The following is a 26,115-nucleotide window of genomic DNA, read 5'->3' as shown; positions in this document are numbered from 1 at the left end:
CTAATAAATAAGTCTGCCGGTGGCCGCGATCAGATTCTTTCAGAATTACTTCGCCGACGTGAGCACCTAAAAAATTTACTCGCGCAATTATTTCGTTCGAGCAGGCGATCCAATCTTTACAAATTTACAGAAACCGATCGACTTCCCTTCTATTCCTTTCCCGTTTTACCCGCGGTTCTCATCGACCGATGCTATCGAACTGCAGGAAAGTCCCTGTTAACCGTTCTTGCATTAGCACGTTACTAAAATCCGGATTTTATCCGGAAAATGCTGTAGACAGTTTTATCTTGTCGAACTGGACAGAGGAACGTGAGCTTAAAAATTACATGATTTTTATATTTCTGAAAGTTTGGTACCACAGCTTTAATTAAAACTTTTTTCAGCTCCGTTTGGTGCAAATCGCTGACGAACACATTCGTGACACTTTTCTGATTAAAAGGAGTCCAAACACGACACAATTCCGACCATACATTCTCGTGTAATCCGCGATTTAGAAAAGCCTCGATTATCCGAACCTATCATTTCGGTTCTACTGTATCGTGATTTAAACGAGTAATTATGGTCCAAACTGTGTCGTGTTTGTACTCGTTTCAATCGGAAAAATGTCGCGAGTCTGTCAGTGAACTTTTCAAGTTTTAAAAACGTTTCTAAATTAAAAATTTTGTTCATGACTTACCTACTACCTGTACCATCCGGCGCATTTCTCAGCGTGGACTGCGTCGACCATTTTTAAAGAACAAACGCCCGGGCATAAGTTTGCAAAATTTTCGCCACGTTTAGTTAATAATTCAGAGAACGTGTATAATAAATTTTCAGTTCGAAAGATAAATGTCTTGCGAAAATACGGTTCTGCGGAATCGCTTGGACATCAAGTTCCGCCGATAAACCGTGTCCTTCGAAACAGAACTGTCTTTCCATTTTTATCTTTTGCCCGCCTCGAGTTATTCCAACGAAGCTCTCGTTTCGAAAATTCCCGTGTTGATATTTTACAAAACTTCGCCGACGGCAATGCATAAATGCATAATACGCACCGCTGGCTAATATACCCGCGCGATTTTCAACAAAGCGGCGCAGGTTTAATCGCGAATCTTGCGCCACAATGGTACGCCGATTATCAACTATCCAGAAAATACTGATTTTTTCCGTGTATACCGTGTCGGCTTTAATTGTTCGCCGGGAGTTTCTCGCAGCGGACGTTCGCGTTTCGCAGCCAAAGAAAACCGAATTAACATTCGCGCGCGTCCCGGTTCCCGGAGGCACAATGGCCGGCCTCTGTCATGCGTTTTGCGAATTTTTGCAAACAGGATACGCGTCCCGTTTAACGAAACATTGCGGCCGAATGATGGCCGCCGACGAGTAAAGCGGCTTTCGCGTGTTATTTCGCGCGTGGAAAGACCAGGCAATGCGTTGTAATGTGGTTGCGCGGTTGTTGTTGCTTTTTCTAACGTTATTGTTGTTGTAATGTTGTTGTGAAACTGCCTTCGTTGCGACCCGGATGGTAAAGTACAGTAATTGGATTCTTGTCGAAACCAGCGGCGCTGACGCTCATTTTTGTGCCTGAAGCAGTTTTTCAATCATTTTGTTGCAATAAAATTGTTCAGTACAATGAGGCATTGTTGATCAAATCCCTTTGTTTCATGTTGGTTAATAAAGTACGGTAATTGAGTTCTCGAAAGCTGCGGCGCCATTTTTGTTCGCGGAATATTAACGTTTTTGTGTAAACAAGCCTGTTTATCAGATTTTCAGTCATTTTATTGCGGGGGAACAATTTAGTTTTTAAATAGCATTTTGAAGCGCTCTGGTAATTTTTTATGTGCTTTTAAAGGAAGAAAAGCGTAGAAACTGTAGAACGAAAAATGGCGCGAAATTTGAATGATACAATTTTTCTCTTGTTTCGGCGGGCCACGCCAAAGTCGAGCTTTTTGCCAAATAATTAGTTATTCTACTCCAACAGAGTATCCAAAGAATTAACGAAGCTATAGCTCGTTTAGTATGACACGTCAATATATTTTTTCCTAATTTTTACACATTCTCAAAAGCAGAGGAAACGTCGAAGAAATTGAAACTTTATATTCAAAGCGCAGCCATTTTGTTAATGTTCGACATTTTATTGTGTTTTTGGCACACAACTGTAGCTAGAGACATGCTAAACTAGATCCAATTGAGATTCTCTGTTGCAGAAAATTTTGCAAATATTTTCTACTATTTTGTTGTATTAGATCTAAGCATAAATATCATTATAGTTGCTGTAAATATTATTAGTTTAACATTAGCTACCAAAACACAACACAGGATTATATTACAGGATTATAGGACACTGTTAACGCGTTTCCAATATTTTGTCCAAGCCCCGGTTACTTATCCCGGATGATAAACAAAATAAGCCCTCGAGCAGAGAGAAACTATTGTGTACGTGCGAAACAACGATACCCGAAACTCGGAAGCCTGAGTATCCCGATTCGTGCCCCTTTTGCCATAAACACCGATGCCCGGAAGTTCGGGACCACTCCATGATTTGGTAGACTCAACGAAATCCTTGTATCGTCAAACAACTACCAAATATAATCACCATAAACTACGACCAGAAGTTAATTATCGAGACAAAGTATATCGGTAAGACGATACTAATCCAACCAAAAATATTTTTTTGATTGTAATTATTCTTTCATGAGATCTCTATCAACGGATTCGTGACATTTTTCCGATTAGAATGAGTACAATGACGACCCACTTCGGAGCATATTTGCCTGTGCAATTCTCGATTGAAGTAGAACCACTGATCAGTTCGGATAGTAGAGGTTCCACTATATCGCGAATTAAACGAGTAAAAATGACCCAAAAGGTATCGTGTTTGGTATCATTTTAATCGGGACAGTGTCGCGCATACGTTGCCATTGATTTCAATCAAATAACTTCATATAAAATTACCAAAAATATCAATATAAACCATGAACGCCCAACCGACTCACCGCGACTGAACTGTTCGTTGTTAGCGATCACCTTCTCCGCGTTCTTCCTGGCGATGTAAAACCACTCGCTGCTGTTGCTGAGGTACTTGTACTCGATGGCAAGATCCTTAACAAGAATCCCATCCTGGTCTTGCAGCCGGTGGGCGAAGGGGCAGTAGAGCCACCGTTCTTTATACTGTAACTTGTCGTAGCAATTCCCAGCGGCGAATATGTCCTCGTCGAACTCGACCATCGAGAGGACACTAGCGTGCAGCAGGTACTCCGAGGACATCATCACCTCGGGCGCGTACTTCCATAACCTGGTCAACATATTCGCTCTGTTCACCGCGAGATTAGCCTCTAGCCTAAACTTCTCCTGAGCATACTGATCCACTACACCCTCCCCAAGGTTCAGATCAGTCCCAGCGGTACAATTCTCCCCCAACAAATGCTGGTTCTCTATGATCCTCAAGAACCTGGTCACAATGTCCACATGAACGCCTTCCTTGTTCGACTTGGCCTGCTCCACGATCTTCTTCCCGTAATCCTCGTAGTCCTCCCGCTCGGAACTGTTCCTGCCACCGTCACCGTCACTGTAGACATCATAGTCCTCGAAAATAGCTCTCTCGACGTCGTCCAAGTCGTTGCTGCCGTCCACGGTAGCCCCATGCACGACATGCCCGTAAACATCAGTTAAATTGCTGACAGTCCTATTAGTGAACATCCTAGCCCTGTTGCCAGCCCAGACCCTCCTCAGCTTATTCAACGAGCTATTCCTGTGCCTCACGGCCGTAGAGTTCTTACCTCTACCGTCTTTCTTACGCTCGGACAGCCTGGTGATCAACTTATCCAAATCCGAGGTTGATCTCTCGTCGATAGACCCGGAGGGGTCGTCGGGACTCCTCCCCCTGGACTTCGAAGTAGCCTCCTCGATTCGCGACAGGTTCCCAATCACCTGGACCCTCTTCCCGCTGGCATAAGCCAGCTCAGGCTCGTCGAGTTTCGTCTGTCTAGCGAAATGGTTCCTCGAGCGGCTGTGTCTGATCTGCGTGGCGGGCTTCTCGATGCTGGTCTCCTGCCTGCTCCAGATGTTCGCCGGGTCCTCACCACCTGGCGGATCGTCCTCCAGGTCGTCCAGGTGTCTCGGGGCCTCGGTGTCCTCGCGTATCTCCAGTTTTCGCTCGATGAACGACGGCCGGTGGTTCTGCTGGTGGCGCAACAGCTCCTTCGGCCGTTCGATCTGCGCCTCCTGGACATCGAACCCGGCGACCAGGTGCGACCAGCAGCATCCCAGCAGCGCCAGCAAGCACCAGCCACCAGGGACAAGCATCTTGAAGGCCGTCCTCGGGGCCTGAACCTCGCAGAACCTCGCCGGGACCTGGTCACGTCATCGCGGAGCCCAACATCGTCCCGCACTTGTCTCTCGATCTCTCTAGACCTGCCACCGATCCCAGGTGCCACCAATCTGTCACATCGTTGACACTCGGACCACCTACGCCCGGGGACAATCGACAGAGAGGTCTCGGACTTCGGATCGCAAGCTCAAAGGGAGCCAAGAACCCAGATTCGGATTGTTATGTTCATTTCATTCAAATCGCACCGCAGAGATTTTCGAGACGGTTCGGACGGCCTACAGGTGGGTCAAGGCTCAGGTGGGATCATCGGATCTAGAGTGAGAGGCCATCGTCACGCGGATCATCGTTCCCGACGCTGATTCCGACGAGCGTGTACCCGTTCCCCCGGGGAAGAGCGGCGTGCGAGACCGCGAGTCGAGCACGCGCCGCCAGACTGAGGGTTGAAACAACCCCTTGTGCCGAGGAGACGCGCACCTAACCCCCTACCGCGCATGACAACCCCCCGATACCCGGCGCGAGTCGGACGACTGATTTTATTAGAATCAACCGGAGCCGTGTTTTCCTCGAGTGCGGAGCGGCGGCGACGCGTGCCGCGATGAACCCTGACCGCGAAGGCATCGTTCGATGTGCACCGGTTTTTCAGCAGTCTCTGATTTGGTTAGGCGTGTTAGAGCACAAGTATAACGAAGCTACTAGCTGCGATACCAGCGAAGAGAGCACGACGCCTTTGATGATCGGGACTGCTAAGCGTAGTATGCAGGGTGTTCGACTGCAGGTGGGAGAAAATTTTAGGGGAGGTTCTCCAAGACAATACAAGACGAAAATGAAGAATAAAAAAATTGCGATTTCTGCTCCAGTTTTGAGTTATTACCAATTAAAAATCCGCCTAAAATGCGGCAACCCGACCATCAGAAGCGTACACTGCTTACGTCATAAAGACGCGCGACAGTCACGTATCAAGGGGGGGGGGTCCTCGCTCGCACCGAATGGTTAGGCTTTCACGTCACACATCTTAGCCAATAATTCGGCTAGAACCGAAAATGTGTGTGGAATGACCCAATCGGACGGTTTTCACCCTCATTCCTGCCGAATTCTTGACAGGTAACTTCTTGTGAGGCACTTAGGGTACCTGTCACTTGATACGCGACTGTCGCCCGCCTCTATGACGTAAGCAGTGTATACCTCTGTTGGTCGGGTTGCCGCATTTTAGACGGATCCATAATTTTGTATAATTGAAAAATGAAGCCGAAATCGTAATTTCTTTATTCTTTATTTTCATCTTATATTGTCATGGAGAACCGCCCCCTAAATTTTCCCCCCGTTGCATGTCTGTATGTTGAAAATTTAAACAATTCGTTTCGTAGATCTGTGTCATTTATCCATTCAATTTAGCACGATTTCGTTTTAGAATTGTTGTATTGGAACACATTTCCATTATTTGTATCACCCATTTCTACGTTTTAATTTAAAAATCAATTTTTCGTTACAATTTATTTATTAAGCTAATCAGAGATCGTTGGGATCTACGAGGTACAAGAGGCTGATAGAGCTGAAATTTACGACCATTTTTCGTATGCATTGGAGCGTATAGAAAAATGCATATTTCACCGACATTGATATTTCGAAAATAAACAAAGCCTTTCATGTGTATATCAATTCGTGCTGAAAAAGAGACTATGTAAAATTGCAAATTGCGTGCACTCGGAATGCACTTCAAACGCATACGAACGCTCAAGCTACACTACTTAGCAGAGAAAATATTAAAGTAATCCACAATGAGTACCCATGTTTACTTTAATTAAAGACAAAAATCTAAATGAACGAAGAAAATGTGGAACAATAGCAGCTTTATGAACGTCCATTTTCCAAGCAATTTTCCCAGGACTAAGATCAAAGGAAAATTAATATTCTCGGCCGACAGTTTCAGAAAATTAAAAACAAATTGTCCTTGGTCTCCTCGTCGAGATTTTCGCGTTCGTCGCTCGCCATTTTTCGCGTTCAAATTTCAGTGGGGTCTGGCACACGATGAAAAAAATGCTTCAGGGTAAAAAAAAAACGTTTTTAATTGGTATTTGTCTTCCGTGCTTATTTCCTCGGGAGTCCAAAAACCCGCCGGGACTCGTTTCTCGTTTTGCAGCCGAAATACCGTTCGCCCTTTTATTTTTGTTCAATCTGTGACAAGATATTTTTTTCCCCGTTCAGTGGAGCACAGGGACGTGATAGAAACGCTCTGTTCCCTATCAAAAACGCGATTGCAGAGTGTTGGGCCATCGTCGACCGAGGCGAAAATTCTGGGAAAAAGGTTTCCGGTTTATTGAAAAAATTGCTCTGTCGAATCCGAGCGCGATTTTGCTGTTTAAATGGGACACTGAATAATCTACCGTTTAACTAACATCTTTATCAACAATTCATAGCTATATCAATAGCAAATATAATTGTTGCCAATCGTGCAATTTTTCTACTGAAATTACAGCGGTTAATGATCCACACGTCTACCAGAATGCGCCCGCAGAAAGAATTGTGCTCGGCACAATGCAAAGTGCGCAATAAAATCTTGCAAAAATTATTCCCCTTTTTGCAATTCATTACGGGCGAAACAACTTATTCGAAAGAGAAATTGTAGCATTTACACGGTTACGTAGACTGTGAATTCTCATGGAAATTCGCGTTTTCATAAATTATGCAGAACCGGAGCAAAAGAACAATTTATCGCGCCAGCTAAAAGGTTTCTCAAGGCAACAATAAAAAGGATTTGCATTCCCGCTTTGCGAATTGGAAACCACCGTGAATACGCGAGGATTAAAAGTCGCCAGGGTAAGAACAAATTGATTTATCGCGGGCGAATTAAAGTTTGTCAAAAACTGAATTTCGGTTTGTGTATTTCGATGTTTCAGAATGGAACACTGTCGACCTGTGAATTCCCCGATTAACGGACACATAATGGCGTGACAGTGTAACGCATTGCTAACAATTGATTTTTAAATCCGATCTGGGGAGACCAGTTTCCGCTAGACACAATGAGAAACTTCTTTGGACACTTGTTGCTGATGCTGATGCTGCGATGGCGACGGTGATCTACGTGTCACCAGCTTTCCAACGATTTTCCGGCCGAACGAGGCGAAACCTAATCGATTTCGCGTCATCGATGCGCAGTAAAATTTTAGCTATAACTTTGAACACAGAGGACACTTTAATGCGGAAAAATTACTGTATATCCTACAAACAATCGTGAACAAACTCATAAAGTTTCAGGATGATACTTGTGACAGTTCTTTTTTTAATTCCGAATTTTCTGTACCGTGTTTCACCAAATCGTGAACGGTGCAAACATACACAGTCCCCAATTTGTTTTTTAACTTTGAAAGTAGGCAACATTCTAATGCAAGGCCACTGGCCAGCAATAAACTTCTGTTATCGTCGACTGTAAATTGAGAGCACGGATTACCATCGGCTGCACAACTGCAACAGATCATCTCGCGTTGTTTCTTGATATGAAACCGAAAATACCGATGCTGGTTATGTAAATGTACATCTATCATAAAGTCCATATGGTAAATCCCATATTACCATGTTTTTATTAATATTTTAAATTAGTTAAGTAAGGCGCAAATGATTCTTGCCGCTTTTCCCATAAGACACCATATAAATTTCGGCAAGAATCATCTGCTGTGTATAAATGTCCGTACAGCGCCATTCCGCGTAGCGGCAAAACGCTCAAACTGTTAGACAAACATTACCGACAGTCGATACATTTGATGGTAACTTATCTGCATAGAAGGTTCTCTTCCATTATTCCAAGTGGCGCCACCTATCGTTATCGGTACATTACCCCCTGATGGTAACATTTGGCTAACAGTTTGAGCGTTTTGCCGCTACGTCAAGTGGCGCTATTTTGAGATTTTCAAAAGCAGATGATTCTTGCCGGAATTTACACTGTGTCTTATGGGAAAAGCGGCAAGAATCATTTTCGCTTGAATAATAAATAATATTTTAACACTTTCGCATGGTACTATTTTAATCTTTGGGGGCTCGAACGAAAGCTAAAGAAATACTCTTTGTGGTTGGTACTTTTCCCATTAAATTTATTAACGATAACGTACTAAAAATCCAAATATATCGAAGATTTAATTGCGCAGGAATCAAATTTGTACAAAATTAAAAGAAAAAATAGAATCGAATAAAATCACAGATTCCTAGCTATTATATGTTCGTTACACGGCGTGCAGCAGTTAGGCGGTTGTCCCGATTCGAGTTCCAACATTTATCGTTTGTCAGTGTAGACGATGTAAGAAAACGAGTTATTTTATATGAGACACGAAACCCCATATGGTGATTAGTCTACTCCTGTACCTCATCCGTGCAATTATTTTTACCATGTTTTTATTAATATTTTAAATTAGTTAAGTAAGGCGCAAATGATTCTTGCCGCGGTTCCCATAAGACACTATATAAATTCCGGCAAGAATCATCTGCTGTGTATAAATGTCCGTACAGCGCCATTCCGCGTAGCGGCAAAACGCTCAAACTGTTAGGCAAACGGTACCGACAGTCGGTACACTTGATGGTAACTTATCTGCACAGAAGGTTCTCTTCTATTATTTCAAGTGGCGCCACCTATCGTTATCCGTAAATTACCACCTGATGGTAACATTTGGCTAACAGTTTGAGCGGTTTGCCGCTACGTCAAGTGGCGCTATTTTGAGATTTTCAGAAGCAAATGATTCTTGCCGGAATTTACACTGTGTCTTATGGGAAATGCGGCAAGAATCATCGGTGCAGGAGTAAAAATAATCCTTGAATGCTTTCCCGTTCAGATTTTCTGATGTTTGAGGGTTCCAACTAAAGCTAGAAGATCGCTCTTTACAATAGGAGACTTATTAATTCGTTAAAGAATTTAAAAACGACCCCGCGTTTGATTTGCGACCCCGAAAACGAAAACGAATGATTGGATATCGTTCAAGTACACTCGCCGAAACAAGAACCTCTGAACCTTTGTTTGTTCGTTTATTTCGACATTTCAAGATGTATGGACAATTATTACATAATAATTATATATATTTATATATGTATAATGAGAGAGCATTCTCCTCTCGCGGCATTTCCCTCTTCATCGACGGGAAATCCCCTCCCCACTGTCGGCCATTCACAATAGTCTCTTTCACCCTCTATCCTTTTTCTCATCCTTTCTCTCTCTCTTTCACTCTCTGGCTCCCTCATTCTCTCATTCTTTCTCTCTCACTCTCTCACTTTGTTTCTTCACGATAAAAGAATGAAAAGGTAAAAGTAAGAAAGAAACGGCGTCGATTCGTCAAGTCTATGAATGATTTTACGAAACGATTCGGTTTCGGGCGCGTTATTTAAATCGTTCGATCTCGCAAAACACTGTAAAACTCTTTCCCAGATGTTCCCATTTCCATCCTCTTCTTCGTGTTCCTCGTCTTTTTCTATTCGTCCTCTTCTCTTCACTGTTCCGTTCACGTCCCTTATTATCATTTAGCGTTTATCGATAAGATTATGATCGTTACCATTAATCGTTACAATTACGATAATAACACTAGTGTTAGTAACACCCGCACTCGCCCCGCCCACTTTCCTACCCCCACCACGCGGCCACCTATCCCCTTCGCCAGAAAACCGTGGCGCCACGTTCAAATCGCGAATAACAATTTTGGCAATACCGTCAATAGAATCGTTATTGCAATTCTGTTTTTTGTTTTTGTTCTTTCATAATCCCTGACTGAAGTTTTCTTACAACACGATACTTTTTCATTCTTCGTCCGCTTGTCACAATTATTTCTCTCTCTTTCTCTCTCTCTCTCTCTTCTCCCTCTCTCTCACTCTGTCTCGCTCTCTTTCTCTCTCTCTCTCTCTCTCTCTCTTTCTCACTCACACACACACGCATTCGAAATATTCATACTCCAGACTTTCTCGTAACCTCGTCATCGTTAAAAATATTTTTCATTCTTTATTTTTCCTCTTTCGCTAACGATGTTATCGCACATCGTCTAATATTTTTGTTCCGATTCCATTGTAGCCGGCAATCAATATTTCAATGTGCAATTTGTTAATGGATTTCCCACTTGGAAAATCACGTTTCGACGGTAGCCAAAGTCGATCGAATGTCGTCAAGGAATTGCAAATTGAAAATCGCTTAGCGACTGGTACAATGTTGATAAAAACGTGTATAGTATTGCGAAATGGGTATCGTTGAGCGCGGGTTCGTGAGAAATATTTGAACAAGGGGGGGGGGAGTATAGTTGAGCACAGTGGCAGATCATATCACATTTCTTAAATAAAAAATGATTTGTTTCCTCTCAGGAATGCGAATTTGTTTAGGTTGGAGCTCCCAAATTTTGTCGGGGGCTCCTCGAACGCATGATCCGCCACTGGCCAATGCAGAATTTGTAGGAGAGAAATCCCTGAATTTCACGTTCGACGAACGAAACACCGAAAACGATGGAGAAAGAAAAGCGCCGAGACAATCAATAAGGAAAAGAATAATCCCGAAAACGATATGGCGATAAAGAAAAAATAGTTATCCTACAAAACGAGTAAAAAAAAATACTGTTCCTGAAAGTGGCTCTTGATACAACTTCGTTTTATAGTCGTCCTTGTTAATCTAAAAGCACCTCCAAGAAACATTGGCAAGTTTTTCTCTGACTATGGGCTAGTCAACATAATTTACTAGTTTTTTTTTTAACCTAACCGGGAAAAAGAAACAAATGAATCACTGAAAAATATACATATTCTTCAACCGAAAGGAAAATATATGTGTATATGTATATTTTCTAGTTCAATTACGCTATCGTATTATTATTCTCTGATACATGATACCTTTCACAAAATTGTACCATAAACGATGGTACAATCTCAGTTGTAGCGTGAACAAAAGTTACGTATGAATACATACATTGAACAATGAGCTACAGCGTGGACAATAATATAATTGACTTGTTTAACAGTGAACAGAAAATTATTAATTTCTATCAAAACAATAGTTATAAATTTATACGTTATAGGTTAGTCCTAACCTAAGAATAAGTTGAATATATTTCAAGTAGTCATTGGTTTCCTGTCCATTTCAAAATTACTCTACATTTATCATATCTCAGAGACACGAAAACATTATGACAATTTATTGAGAGTACAAATGTATTTAAAAAGTACTGTAAAAATAAAATCAAGTTTAAATCAATTTTAAAAAATGTTATAACTAATATAATAGAGTCAACTTGTTTCTTGGCCACCCGGTAGCTCAAATTCTCAAGTTTTTCATTGTCATTCCTCGCAAAACAGTTCCTTAGTGAACGCTGATAGAATTTTCGTTCGAAAAAACCAGTGGGTAATGAAACTCTAAAATTTTCAATTCGAATTTCGCGCCTCGAACGAAGTGTCGATTCTGTTTTATCGATAGAGCCTCCACCCGCGATAAATGTACAAACTTAATTTTTTAATTAGACGCTTGATATCTTTTTTCAATTAACGACCAGATTGTACATGATTAGCATCGAACGAAAAAATTGTATACACGAAAATTAGATTCCCGATCGTGTTTTTTAACGAGCTAGTACGTTTTTTTCTTCTAACTTGACTAGAAATTCTATACGTGAAATTATTTATACATAATTATAGCTACTACATATAGGAATACTTAATTAATTAATCCGTAACCCTAAAATTTATATATATATTTATATATATATATTAATTTTATAATAATATAGCAACGGCGGTGACAGTAATACTATTTTCCTTTTATCCCTAGATTTAACTAACGATATATAAAAATAATTCTCAAAATCGGCGTAAAAATAAAAACGAAACTCAATGTCGAAATGAAAAGAATGTTTTTGTCCGCTTTATCATAAACGTTTATCTTCTCGGTACTCGTAATCGAAAGAAGAGTTTAAAAGTTAAATTTTTGGCCTCCATTTTATATATTTAATTCGGATTGTTTTTCGAGAATACTTTTTGTTCGTTACATCGTAATTATTGTTCTACTCGATTCTTTGGTTCTTTTTGGTCAAACACCCTTCTCGGTTATTAATTAAATTACAATTAAGTAGCGTGGAGTTGCAACTGCAATCTTTTGTTCCCTATCGTGAAATTTCGTCTAACAAAACCTCTCCCAATCAATTATTCATCTTTTGTTAACCATAACGAAATCTGTAGCTCAAGAAACACTGAATAGCCCGTCAACAAACAAATAAAATTTTTAAACGATTCTTTGCAGCTGCAATTGATTATACATTAAATTAAAAACGAAAAAAGACTGTACTTGTATGTGGAATGTTTCATTTGTAGTTGTTCGACTGTCCTGGTATCCTTTCAGAGCCAATAGAAAAATTCCCTCGACAAATGATCATGAAAAGCGATGGTCAACTGAAAATGGTACTCTGTCCGAGGTGAACTCAGCGAAGATAAAAAAATATTTAAAAACATTAGGTCTGCAGGAGAGCCTAAACTGCTCCAACATCGGAAATTCAAGGATCGCAACGTTTTTTGCTGGAACATTTCTCGAAATATGTATGTATACATGTGCGCGCGCGTGTGATTGTGCGAGAATGTCTGTAAGTTTGTGAGTAGATGTGCGTACTGATCAAACGAGACGACCTTGGAAAATGATCGAATTCAAAGATCCTCCGAACAACATGAAACAATTTTCTTCAATTCTTTAATTAATCAATTTCAGTAGAATTTTAAAAATCCTTGGATTGTCCGTATCGGTGTTAAACAGTTTTCTTGCAAGTTGTTTCATGTTCGAACTCTCGCAGTTTAGATAAAAAAGAAATTTGCCACATTGTTGCACGCCGTTGAGTTGAATGTTTTTTGTAACAAAAAAAATTGTTGACTTCGACCGTCCCACGCTTCGAACTTTTACGGTTCAGTCTTCCAACCCAAAAGAACAGATCGAATGGCCTGGCGTTTGCAGTTCATTGATATTCGAACAACTGCAAAACACGTGTGTAATTAAATGACGATTTGTTGTGCGCGACCTGTGCGATCGTTCATGAACGTAACATACTCGAAGTAAAGCGAACATGTTTGAACAATAATCGTACACGAGACAAAGGAAAATTGGATTTTATATTACAAAGCGTCCTGGACCACCCGGGGCACAAAGTCATCGGTCAATAGCGTCATTCATGACCTAAAATTTGTTTATAACCTAAAACGAAGTTTCCGTTTACAGAACCGTATACAGAATCCTCACGCTCTCAACCCTAAGTTTCCTAGCTTCCTCGTTGATTATTCTATTCATCATTCTTCGTAAAAAAAAATTCAAAACGCGAAGGTCCTTTCCAAATTCGCGCCATTGACCACCACTCTAGGCGTCACTATAGCAACGCCGGCGTTGATTGACTGCTCAGGGCCCCCAGCCCCGCCCATCTGTGAATATGTAGAAAGTGATAGTGTTCTAATTGAACTATTATTATAATTAACAGTATACACCATCAATTATAACAGCAATCTTCCCCGTCACGATGACTACAGTGTCTTTAGGTCCAACTTCATGGTCCTACTTTAAAAAAAAAAACTAAAATAAAATAATCGCTGCCATTGATCTACAATCTTGCTAACTATGAATCACTCTGTATACTTTCAATGCAAAGGTTCTCCGAATGACCACGTCAACGACTCTCTGCCCAAAGGTAGCCCTACACCCTCAGTGTCAGTGACTCGGCAATAAAACCAAGATAGAGCATCCATAAGATCCCCTATGTGTTTCGTGATTGGTCTTTGTGCGATTCGTCGCGATATCCATGAAAAAATCTGGATCAATCTTTGGTGAGTCTCCCTTCGATATTCTTCTCGGTCTCTTCGAGACAGCTATTCTCGTAGAATCCCGTTGTTTATGAAATTCTTTTCTTCTTCTTCTTCTTCGTTTACGCGAGGATGTTTTGAAGAAGTGTACACAGGGTGCTCCTTAGTCGACGGGCCATATGGACTCGACTCGGACATTCGTGGCAGCGTTCGAGAAACAATAAATCCTGTTGTTTGTTGTGACAACTCGAGAGCACGACTGGGCTGCTCCCTCTCGTTGACTCTTTAAATTTCTACAATTTACAAAATGGCAGACAGGTATCGCCATTGTTCTCCTGGCGATCTAATAGATTGCATAGGGATTCCCCGGTGACCCCCGATCAGAATTGTTACGTTCCTCTTCAGCGAAAGAATACACGTGAAATGTGACAGTCGTAATACTTGTCCACGCGACTCCTACGTTGAAGTAACAGGAGATGGCCAGCTATTACGAGGATCCACAGTGTATTCTTCGGAGAAAGAGGATATAAATCTTGGCAGAGTCAAGCGGAGGGACCATCGCAGAGAGGTTAGATTCAGAATTCGAGCTCCCAGCAGCCTCCGTTGTCCAGAATGCGGGTCCCGCGAGTAGACAAAGGAGCGGCCCGGGTGTTTCGGTCCCCGTAAAAGAAGAAATAGTCGAAAGGGCAGTTGATAAAAAAGTTGAGAAGGTATCCGCAGGTGGTCGGTAGTAGTAGCGGTGGTACACACAAGTATATATATATCTCTCTCGTTCTCGTTCTCTCTTCCATTCTCTCGTTCTCTCTCGCTCTCGTTCTCGCGTTCTCTCCAGTCTCGCTTTCTTCCAACCTCTTTCTCTCGGTCCCCTTTCTCGCCAGTAGTGTTGGTTTCAGTCTCTCGGTCTCTCATTCTCTCTCTCATGCGCTCCCACGTGCTCGCAATACATGTCTCCTGTGTCCGTGTGTGTGTGTGTGAGTGTGTATCGGTCGATCGGCTCCACGACGGGAATATTTATCCTAATAGAGACCGCAGCCACGAAGATTATTGGCGATAATGACATCTGTGACTGCGTCGAACACGAACTGAATGTTGGTTGTATCAGTGGCGCAAGTCGTGTGGCAGTAGATCTCCTTATTGCCTGTCTTGTTATTCGCCTCGAATTGCGCCTGGATGTACGCGGCGGCCTCGCTGTACTCTTGCGCTCCTGAACAATGGGAAACAAAAAGTAATGCGTTAATAATGGTTAACAATAGGGGAGAAAGTAACATATTCACGCGTGCAACCTATACGGACTGATTAGGACTGAGTCAGCTAGCGTGATCGTTCCAAATTAACGAGGAATCACCGTGGCGATGCACTTTCAATTGTTCCGGCACCGCGCCGGAAACCACCATGACTCTTGCACGCCGCGGGGCGCCAAATTCGAATTTGGAAATCGTTTTTCGGTGAGGACCTCAGAGTTTGAGGAATATTATTATAAACACGGACAAATTCTCAACTTTAGGACTGTATTGAGGATTTCTAGGTTATTATGAAGTAGGTTGATCTTGTTTAGAATCGTTGTTTGTTTGTGTGAAAATCGTTTTGCGATATGAACCCCGGTTCATTTTATGTATGAAAAGTTCTTAAAATGTTTAATGTAAATAACAAGGTATACACTTGAGTAAATGAATAATAAAATATTGAATATTAATTGTATTTGATATGGAGGAAAGCATAGGTTAAAAATGATGTAAAAATTGATGTTCGATTGAACAGTAATAAAATAAAGAAATGTTTATGAAAATCAATGGAGTTATGACGCGGAGAGCGACTTTGGCAACAACATGATTCATTCAGTCATATCGTATATTGGCGGGAATGTATTTAGATCACCCCAAACAAGAGGAAATAATATTCATGTAGCGCGTGAAGGAATCTCAAGGACGCCGGGAGAGAGATTATAAAACTTTTTTTAACGAAGTAAACTTGACGCGTTTATTTTTATCGAAACATATTAAGAACTCTATTTCATTTGCTCCACTAAAATTAGATCGCCACTGGCTCTCCTACGTCATCAATCTTCGAAACGAATTAATGAACACCTGTTTTCAATAAACAGCTCTTTCGTTAAAATTTGTTTGTCTCGCTTTGTCGACCAGACTTTGTTTAGTATCGATATTGTTATAGTTGTGTGCTACCAATATGAAAATTGCGAAATGCCTATTTTTAGATTGAGATTTTCGGAAGGAGAATATGATACATTCGAAAACAAAATGGCGTCTTACCAGCATACTCGGGGAAGCAGATGGTGAGAGGGGACTTGCGAATTTTCTGCTCGAAGAGATCCTTCTTGTTCAGGAAAAGAATGATCGACGTGTCGGTGAACCATTTGTTATTGCAAATCGAGTCGAACAGCTTCAAGCTTTCTTGCATTCGGTTCTGTAAACAAAACAGCAACAAATATCAATACAAATTCATCCAACTGCGACACAAATAATCACTTTCAATAACAATGCAAACAATAATTTTCACACATTATGGTAATACAATATTTAGAAAACAATTCAGGTGGAAAATTTGAACTAGATCAAGCATAAAAATAATTAGAAACTAATAAATATGTAGAGTAGAATATAAAAATTGGGGGGATATGTATAAAAATTTATGAAAAACAGTAGAAATAGAAAATTTGTGAATAATGAAGGTAGAGAATCTGGTAAACAATAAAAACGAAAAATTTAGTAAATAATGTTCCGTATAGAATGGAACATTTCGGGAAAAGATGTTTGTATCCATGATCTGACAGAGTAATAGTAAAAAGTGGAAAGCAAAATAAATAGTAAATCGTTCCAGAGGATTCAGAAGGCAAGAGGGGTTAATGGGCGAGGTCGTTCCAGCAGAAGAACCCGTTAATTTCCGACAATTGCACGCCGTCACGTTCTCTTCCCACATTGGACTGGCAATTGGCAGTCCATATGTAATTTTGTAGGGTGTCGGGGGTTTCTAGTTTCTTGAATTCACTCTTTATTGTCATCGGGGCCCGCCACCTGTGACGGATCACGTGTCCCACGCCAACTATGTTAACATTATACCAGGCCACGTGACCGTGATACGGTAACTTAGGTGCGTTCGTCACGCGTGCTGCACCCGTTCTTACTTCTCGGGTGAGCGTTAAATTGTATTAAATACTGTCTTCAACGACCTTTGGAATTTGGCATAATTTTACAAAATTAATTTAGGTTAAATCAATCTGAATTGAAAGAGAACTGTCTCTGAACAAATTAAAAACAAAATGTGACTCTATTAAGTTCCATTAAACATTCTCTATACTCATCTACTGAATTTTGTGCAATTGAAAAAGTAATTTTATTTGTAAGTCCTCTGGTTCAAGAAATATTTGAAAAATATATTTTCAACCCATCTGACTTGACAGAGAACTGTCTCCCAATTAATTAATAATAAAATGTGACTGTTTTAGACTCTATTAAAAACTGTCTTTCAATTTTTTAATTTTCATGCGCTACAAATGAACAATGTTCCACGGTGTTGTTGATTAATTTGTAAACGTGTATGTTAAATTTTCTTCTTTTGAGAAAAGAAGAATTGTTGTTTAGGAGGAGTATCGTTTCAATTATCGCCATGACAGCAATTCTACCTGTTGACTTGTTACCTAAACGATGCAGAGATAGCAATTATAGTGAAGTATCGCTTACCGTCGACTCATCTTCGTGCAGCACTTGATCATATTCGGACATCGCGACGCAAAATATGATCGCAGTCACGTCCTCGAAGCAATGAATCCACTTCTTACGTTCGCTTCTTTGGCCACCCACGTCGAACAATCTGTAACAAACCGCGTGCGTACAGATAAACTGCAACATGATCGTTATTCGATCGTCTAGCGTCATACGACCCACTCCACTTCTATTTTACTCCGTGAAAAACATTAAAATCACAACTCCGAACCCTTCCTTCAATTTCACCACTGCTTATGACGTTTCCGTCATTTTCAGAATCTGCTTATATTTCTTTTATAATTTTTTACCCATTTATTTATAATATACATGTAAATTGAGAACGTTTTCCTACCACTTTTTGTTTGAAAAATCATAATCGATGAACAAAGAGGACAATCCAAATAAAATAATGCTTTCTTTTCAACTATTTGCCGAACACATTTTTAAAAATATCAAAATTTCTAAAAAAATAGTAAATTTGTTACCACTTACAATTCGATACAGTTTTAAATTGTTCACATTATAATAACAATTTAATAACATTTCTATAGTATTTCTATAATATTTAAAATTTTTAATTTTTCCCGCCCTTTTCTGTTTCGCGGACTGCAATCGACGATCGAAAAGGGAATGCCTAGAATTTCATTGCAAAACTGCACGTGTTAGAAAATAAACTAGTGTTTTGGTTGAGAATGGCCCCGGAAGTCGCGACAGGTCTATAAATATGAAGTAAAGAGAATGGCCCGAGCAACATTGTTTTTCGTTTCCCTTGGATGTTTGGAAAATAGAGCAATTTTTGTCGGTTCTGGTTTGTATACACCGATCGCGGGAACTTAGCGTTCACATAAATACCGTGCGGGTTCTAGTAATAGAATCGAAGTTAATTTTATTTTTCACGGGGCAGAGCAAACGCGAACCGTAGGAGAACGCGCCGCCTCGCTGGCACAATCGGTTTCTTAAATTATCAGCGGCATGATTCATGCTCAATCATTCACGAGACATTGCTCTTTCTCTCGTAACCCTCCACGCCCCGTCTTCGCCCTCGTCTTCCTCTCCTTCTTCCCCTGGTTCTTCTGCGCTTGTTATTTTTCTTGGGCGCGAAATAAACGAGCGATTTGAACGAACTGCAAATTCGCGCCGGACGTGGGCGTGAATTATTATGTTGGCGGGAAAAAATTGACCGTTTGAACGCGCCACGCTGCGCCCGACCACCGTTGCTATAATTGGAAAACAACGGTCGCCTAATTTTCTAGCCTCGGAATAGAATTTTTACAATCTCAGAACCATCCGTTTATAATGCCAAATTCTTTTTGTAATTTTTGGTTTTGAAATCGATTTTTCTATGTTGATCAATAGAATTTTTGGTGTTCTACGCCATTGCTATAATTGGAAAACTACGCGTTCCCCTAATTTTGTAGCCGCGGAATAGAATTTTTACAATCTCAGAACCATCCGTTAATAATGCCAAATTCTTTTTGTAATTTTTGGTTTTGAAATCGATTTTTCTATGTTGATCAATAGAATTTTTGGTGTCCTACGCCATTGCTATAATTGGAAAACTACGGTCGCCTAATTTTCTAGCCTCGGAGTAGAATTTTTACAATCTCAGAACCATCCGTTTATAATGCCAAATTCTTTTTGTAATTTTTGGTTCTGAAATCGATTTTTCTATGTTGATGAATAGAATTTTTGGTGTCCTACGCCATTGCTATAATTGGAAAACAACGGTCTCCTAATTTCCTACGTTTAGATAAAATTGAACATTCTTTTTGTAATCTTTGGTTTAAAAGGAGACGTTTGTGTATTTAATAACAGAATTTCCAGAGTCCTACGCCATTGCTATAATTGGAAGACAATGTTCCCCCAATTTTCGAGGCTCAGAATAGAATGCGCATGATTTTATAACAGAAACTGATTAAAATGCTAAATAGATTTTTCGATATTTAACAACAGAATGTTTCGCGCGCTACGCCATTGCTATAATTGGAAAACAACGCGTTCCCCTAATGTACTATGCATATAATTTTAGAGAGGAGACTATTTAGAATCAGAAATGAAGTTTGGAATTCCTATTATAATTTGTGGTTTCAAGAGTGATATTTTGGTGTGTAACAACAGAGTTTCCAGAGTGCTACGCCATTGCTATAATTGGAAAACAACGTTCCCCTAATCTTCTATACTCATAATAGAATTTCTGTAATTTTAGAATGAAGACTTGTTTCGAATACCAACTAAATTTTGTGCTATATAAATATACATAATCGTATGAGAATTATCAACAATAGCGATAATAAATAAACGAAGAAAGGTAAACCTGAAATATGACCAAACCCACTATAGCTTACTATATGACAGTGCGCAGCAATCTGTTCAATCTCGATAAGAGCCTATGCGAGGGAAATAGGAATTTGTTATCTGTTAAATATATCATTGGTCTCCTCGGTGAACATAAACAAACGTCCGGCAAGAAACGAAAGGAGAATGGTGAAATCTGTGCGTGCATCAACCTGCCAGCCAAAAATGGTAGGTGCAGCTTTATCGATGTTCACTGATACTGCACACACACACACACACACTAAGCGAGTTGTATCAGGCATGGTGTTATCGTTTCAGGAACGCTCGACTCGGCCAACAAACGGGAAACTGTTTTCCATTCTACGATCGAACGATTTTTCCTATCTTGTACACTCGTGATAGTGCAGTTTGGTTTGTTCGTGTTAACATCCTGTATGATAACAGATATAGCCGTCGAATTTATGCTCAGGTTCGGAAAATCTGCGCCCCGTCAACGTAGCAACGATAATAATCAAACACCTAGAGTTTCCTGCAGTTTTATGCACTTTTCAAATGTCATTGTTTTCGTTCAGTCTGTACGTTGTAATACCGGAGCTCAGTTGGCTTTGTTTAGAGAAGTATTAGGCTAAAAATAAAATGGAAAATAAATTGATTTTAATTGTTAAAGTAATATTCCATTTCAAATTTCAAGACTTTCCCGCCCTTTTCAATTCTAAAGGTCACTTGAAGGAAAAGGGGAGTACTATTGAAACAAGAGAACGTTCCGTATAGGTAAGTATTAGGCTAAGAAAATAATGGATATTATATTGATTTTAATTGTTAAAGTAATATTCCATTTCAAATTTCAAGACTTTCCCGCCCTTTTCAATTCTAAAGGTCACTTGAAGGAAAAGGGGAGTACTATTGAAACAAGAGAACGTTCTGTTTGGATAAATATTGATTTGGTTGAATAAACAGTGGGTTATTTAATATTGAATAATTATGTAATGTTTGAGGCGGAAGTTGTTTATCGCTCGACCCAATGATAACTATCGAGAGACAATGCACTCTTTGTGCTGACTATATGGCTATGTTATTCTAGAAAAGTTGTGAAACCTGTCCAGCTTGATGGAATTTTTATTTATGTACAGGGTGATTCAAATATAATGTCAACAAATGTTTCTGTAGAACATTGTTGTGTTATTGTTATATATATCCTATAAATATTGCTTTAGAGAATTTAATTGGTATAAAATTACCATTTTTTGTTCATATACAGGGAGGTTTAAATGAATATTGTTTCACAAGAAACTTGTTCTTTTTTTGGAAATGTTGTCAATATCACTGGAGGGAAATTTTAATGTATTATACAGGGTGTTTCAAATATAACGTTAAGAGCCTTTCTATTTTTAAAAATACCATGAAGGTCGTATCAATGTCATATTTCATTGAATGCTTCCCACAATTTGGAACTATGTACAGAGTGTTTCAAACATACTGTCACACATAATCAACAAGAAGTAATTGACTAGGTAACGCGTGAAAAGTAATAATTATTCAAAGATCTATACTTACTTGAAGTTAAGATTCTTGAAGGAAAAGTGGACCTCGACTATACCCGTTGTTTTCACACGGGTCCTTAGAATATCCTGCTCCGTAGGCTGATAATCCCTTGCTCCTAATCGGTCTAGGTCATCCAGGAAACTGAAAATTCGTAGAAAAAATTATTAACAAAATCCCGAACAACGATCACCAATTCTCATTAATATAACGATACAGGCTAATCAATACAGGCTCCCCAACCTCAGATAACAAATTGAAAAAATTCGAACAAATCCAGAATTTGCCTGAATAAAAATATTAATCATTTTTCAACATTTCTTCTTAGAGAAACGTGGAAATGAATTGAACAAGATTCCAATGGAGCTTAGAGTACCTCGTGAAGAGAGTATATATCGCGAGATGATTTTTTTTCTTTTCGGTTCTGCATATCTCGCGACCTTTTGTTCCTTTGTCTGGAACCACGGACATAACTTCGCCGCAATTAATAATGTTTTATCACGCCACTGCGGATTTTATGCATTTACTACGCACACATAGGAGACCGCCAGATACGCCGCAGCATGACTTTCCACAAAATTCCATTTTCATTACGTTTTCAGTCCACAAAAAATCCTCGAAAATTCTCTGCTCATTGTTTCACTATTTCATACTAAATATCGTTATATCAAATATGATGTTGTTATTAAACAAAATGTGCAATAGCAATCATATATTAAAATAAACTTAATTTTTATTATATATTACTGAGATTAGTGACATGCAATAGCATAGTATTTTGAAATTACTAAAATTAGTAGATGATTACGAAAGTTACATTTCTCTTCCATCTTCAGTAATTTAAAAAATGGTACAAAGTTTCGATTTTAATATTTTGAAATAATTCTTGAGAGCTAGAAAGCTCGTCAAGTAATTACAAATTCTCTTTTAGATTTTGCCACGAATTCAAAATGGAGGGAGAAGGATTCGAAAAATAGGGTGAAATTGTTGTTTAGATAGATGAACCGATAACAAATGAACTAAAGACGTTTTGAACGACCTGGGGAAGACTGTTTCCAGGGGTAAACGACACTCTGAATCGACTTTGCAATCCAGGTCGAGGGAGCCGATCGATTTTCCCGACGCGTGTACGCGTTCAACGACGATTCGCTGTCACTGCTGTCAGTCAGCCGTTCATTGCCAAAGTTGGACGCACCTGTATATCACAGGTCGCCTCCGCGTCTTATCTCTGTAGGGCTTTTTACGTTATGGTTCCTATAGTCAGTGGCGACGTATACACCCACAGATATCGAGGGGAGGACTGATGGGTATCGGGTGTCCAGCAAAAATAGCGGGTTATTAATACGAGATAGCGAAAGGTCGCTGTAACGACGCCATTTTGGAGACTCCTGCCAGGTGGATACCTCGAAACTGTTACAAATTTTTTTTCTACAGGAAAACCATAACGTCTCGCCTATTCTTATAAACATCGAAAAAGACTCGGACATTTTTCTAGTGTTGACACAATTTTATTAACAAGCTCAATTTTCTATAAACCTTGGTAGTGGATAAAATTTAATTATTCTTGGCGATAAATGAAATGAACTTGCTCTTCGCGATAAATAAAATTAATTTGTTCTTGGTAACGAATACAGTTAAACTGTTCTTTAAAATTATTATAAGTTTTTTCTTTATTATTATAATTGAAATGCTCTCGATACTAAATAAAATTACATAGCTCTTGGTAATAAATAAAGTGAAATTGTTCCGAGTAATACATGAAATATGATTGTTCTTGGTAATGAATAAAGTAGAATTTCTCTTTGTAACAAATAGAATAAAATTGTTCTTGATGAGTGAAATGAATTTTTTTTTTAACGAATAAAATTGAACTGTTCTTGGTGATAGAAATTGATTTAATGCGAGATGCGGTTGAACGTTGCGGTGAAATAATTAAGAACTTTTCTGGTGGCACAATAAAATTGGTAATCTTTTTGACCTTTCAACCGTATGGCACTTTGACCATGAACTCTCCCGAGCGGGCACGATCAAACTCGAACAAAAATAATTTACAGCGACCTAGTCCGCGACGCATGTAAATACGATGTAATTTATGGTGCTACAGATGTAACGACGAATTTAGATAGGGGAGTCTTCAGAGGAAGCTGTTGGAGATACATATGTATAGTGTTCTGTAAAAGTGGCGAATTTTTGCTCATATTTACCGTCGTTCAAAAATTATATTTCCAATTCCAGTATTTATTATAAATTATATATATGTTTTCGAAAAATTATACACAAAAGTTTCACTTATTACGAATTAAGTGTGAAAAGTGTATAAAAACGTGACTGATGAAAGGTTTAAAATTTCCTAAATAGTTTTTCTAAAAACCGGAATTAAATAAATGTTCATTTACTGCACCAACGAATATGATATTAATATTAGCTCCCAAAAATCATAAAACACAAAAAACAATTGTAAAGTCAACAACTTAAACCTTCAAAATTACCCTGAGCTTCCCCCACCTAACGACTCCAAAACCCAAAATCATCAAAAAATTAGAAAACGCAAAAAATAAGTGTTTTAGATGAACAAATAGAAAATTAAGTCTTCAAAATCCAAAAACTCCGAATCAAAAGCTTACTTCATCCTTCACAGCATTGTAAAACGAATCAAAATCAAATTTCATTTTATCCACAATCAAACCGAATCAAAAATGGAACTTCATTATATCCACATAGTCAAAACGGTTCAACCTCAAATTTCATTTTATTCGGAAAATCAAAGGTAATCAAAATCGACATTTATTTTACCTACAATCAAGCCAAGTCGAAACGAACCTAATTTTCCCATAAAACCAAAAGAAAAAAGCAATGTTTCCGGTACACCTCCTCCCCTTTAATCGCGAGGTTTCTTTTGGTAATTATCAAGTGTCCAATTATTGCGAATTTCTCGACAGAAATGCCTGTTTTCTTCCCACTGTTTTTGCTCCCCACTCCTACTCCAAAATACCGAGTGCCCCCACTTTTCCGCCCTTTTTCATTCTTTCATTCTTGTATCACTCTATTTTCTTATTCCCTGACAGAAGAGTAATAGAATGAAAAGGGGAACAATGGGGTGGGGAGGAAGAGGGGAGTGAGGAGGATACGGTGTCGGCGGCCATTTTAGGCCACGTGACACGGGCGTGGCGTGACGTCATCGCCGATCAATACGCCGCTGAACCTAAATAAGAGCCACGGAGAAAACGGGGAAAAAGGAAGATCCTTCGGATCCTTGGACTCACGTGCATCCTCCTTTTTAATACTCTTCTCCCCCCTCCAACCCCTTTCTTTTCATTTCCTGCCCCCACCACTTCTTATAACCGTTTTTTCCCAGACAAGATTACTTTGACAGAATCGTTTAATTGGCACCCATGAGCTGGCTTATCCAATACGTTTGTCGTCTAGGCAACACTTTTTAATTGGGTTGTAAAAAAATATTTTTGGAAAGAATTTTTAGAAGAAATGTAATCGTTTTTCTATTTGTTTCCGTTTGTGCCTGCCATTTGTTGAACATTGGTGTTACAGAAATGTTCAGAGATTTGTTTAATTTTTTTGTTCGAATTTTTGGAAATTTTTGAATTTTTCTAATTTGCTTTCCGAAGGCCTAGAGTTCGTACAGAACACTCCCGTATCCATGAATGAGTTAAAAAAAAACCCAACTTTACATAATAATGCACACCAAGATTTCACAGTAACAATGGCGGATACCATGACGCTAACATTTGCACTAATCAAATCATACGAATGCAAACATAATTCTAAAATAATCAAATGAACAAATACAATGAAAAGAGAATTTGCTTGTAAGTTCTCAGAACCGTCATTCAAAAGTGCAATTTTTATCAATAAACAAAAATTACTGTCTTGGAAAATATTTTCTTCTCAATTTCAAAATTACAATCTTCAGAAAAGTCAGTAACCGGCCTGTTAACGCATTTACACTTGAAAATAATTTTTTTTCTAACAAAAATTAATTTGCCATTTCTTTTTCTAAATATTCTTGCTTAATTTGCTGAGTGATTTATTTTGAAGTATTTTTTGATTGGTATAATCTTGCAGGTTCCACTGTGCAACGCGTGCAGAATGCAACTGGTGATAAAGCCGCGTTCCAGCGCACGTGCCAAGATGTAACAGAGCAAACAAAAGATTTTGAAGAAGCTGAAGACCGCTGCTCAGCCATTGGCTGACTACTCGTCCAGATATCGATGACGAAAAATGATTCGCCCGCGATTTTACTCGGGCAACGTGTTGCTTCTATTCGTCGCCGCCATCTTCCCTTTTGAACAGAAACCCTTCGCGTTGGGTTGGGAAAATCGATTTTTTTATGTTTTGTTCCGAAAGTAGAACTTCTGACGAATCGAATGACGTCGGTTTCGTTCCAATCGGTGCACCAGAAGCATTCCAAAAATATTTTTTATTAGACAACCAAAACGGCTTTTCGTGAACTGAAAAGTTAAACTTTTGTGACTTTGA

General features: G+C 39.4%; 2 protein-coding genes across 2 annotated transcripts in view; both read right to left on the bottom strand.

The window, feature by feature from the left end:
• Positions 1 to 4,421, bottom strand: part of LOC143358931 (metabotropic glycine receptor) — a 152,756-nt gene extending 148,335 nt beyond the window's left edge. The window contains exon 1 of the mRNA XM_076796469.1: positions 2,970 to 4,421. Coding sequence (XP_076652584.1) covers positions 2,970 to 4,278 — 1,309 coding nt within the window. The 5' untranslated portion in view covers positions 4,279 to 4,421. The remainder of the gene's footprint in view (positions 1 to 2,969) is intronic.
• Positions 4,422 to 10,131: 5,710 nt separating this feature from the next.
• Positions 10,132 to 26,115, bottom strand: part of Galphao (G protein alpha o subunit) — a 34,282-nt gene continuing 18,298 nt past the window's right edge. The window contains exons 7-10 of the mRNA XM_076796487.1: positions 21,637 to 21,765; positions 17,764 to 17,893; positions 16,336 to 16,489; positions 10,132 to 15,272 (exon numbers count right to left, since the gene is read on the bottom strand). Coding sequence (XP_076652602.1) covers positions 15,085 to 15,272; positions 16,336 to 16,489; positions 17,764 to 17,893; positions 21,637 to 21,765 — 601 coding nt within the window. The 3' untranslated portion in view covers positions 10,132 to 15,084. The remainder of the gene's footprint in view (positions 15,273 to 16,335; positions 16,490 to 17,763; positions 17,894 to 21,636; positions 21,766 to 26,115) is intronic.

The sequence above is a fragment of the Halictus rubicundus genome, chromosome 11 (genome assembly GCF_050948215.1).
Source record: "Halictus rubicundus isolate RS-2024b chromosome 11, iyHalRubi1_principal, whole genome shotgun sequence".
In the NCBI taxonomy this organism is placed as follows: Eukaryota; Metazoa; Arthropoda; class Insecta; order Hymenoptera; family Halictidae; genus Halictus; species Halictus rubicundus.
The sequence above is the reverse complement of the archived record's forward strand: the minus strand, read 5'-3'. Positions and strand labels throughout refer to the sequence as shown.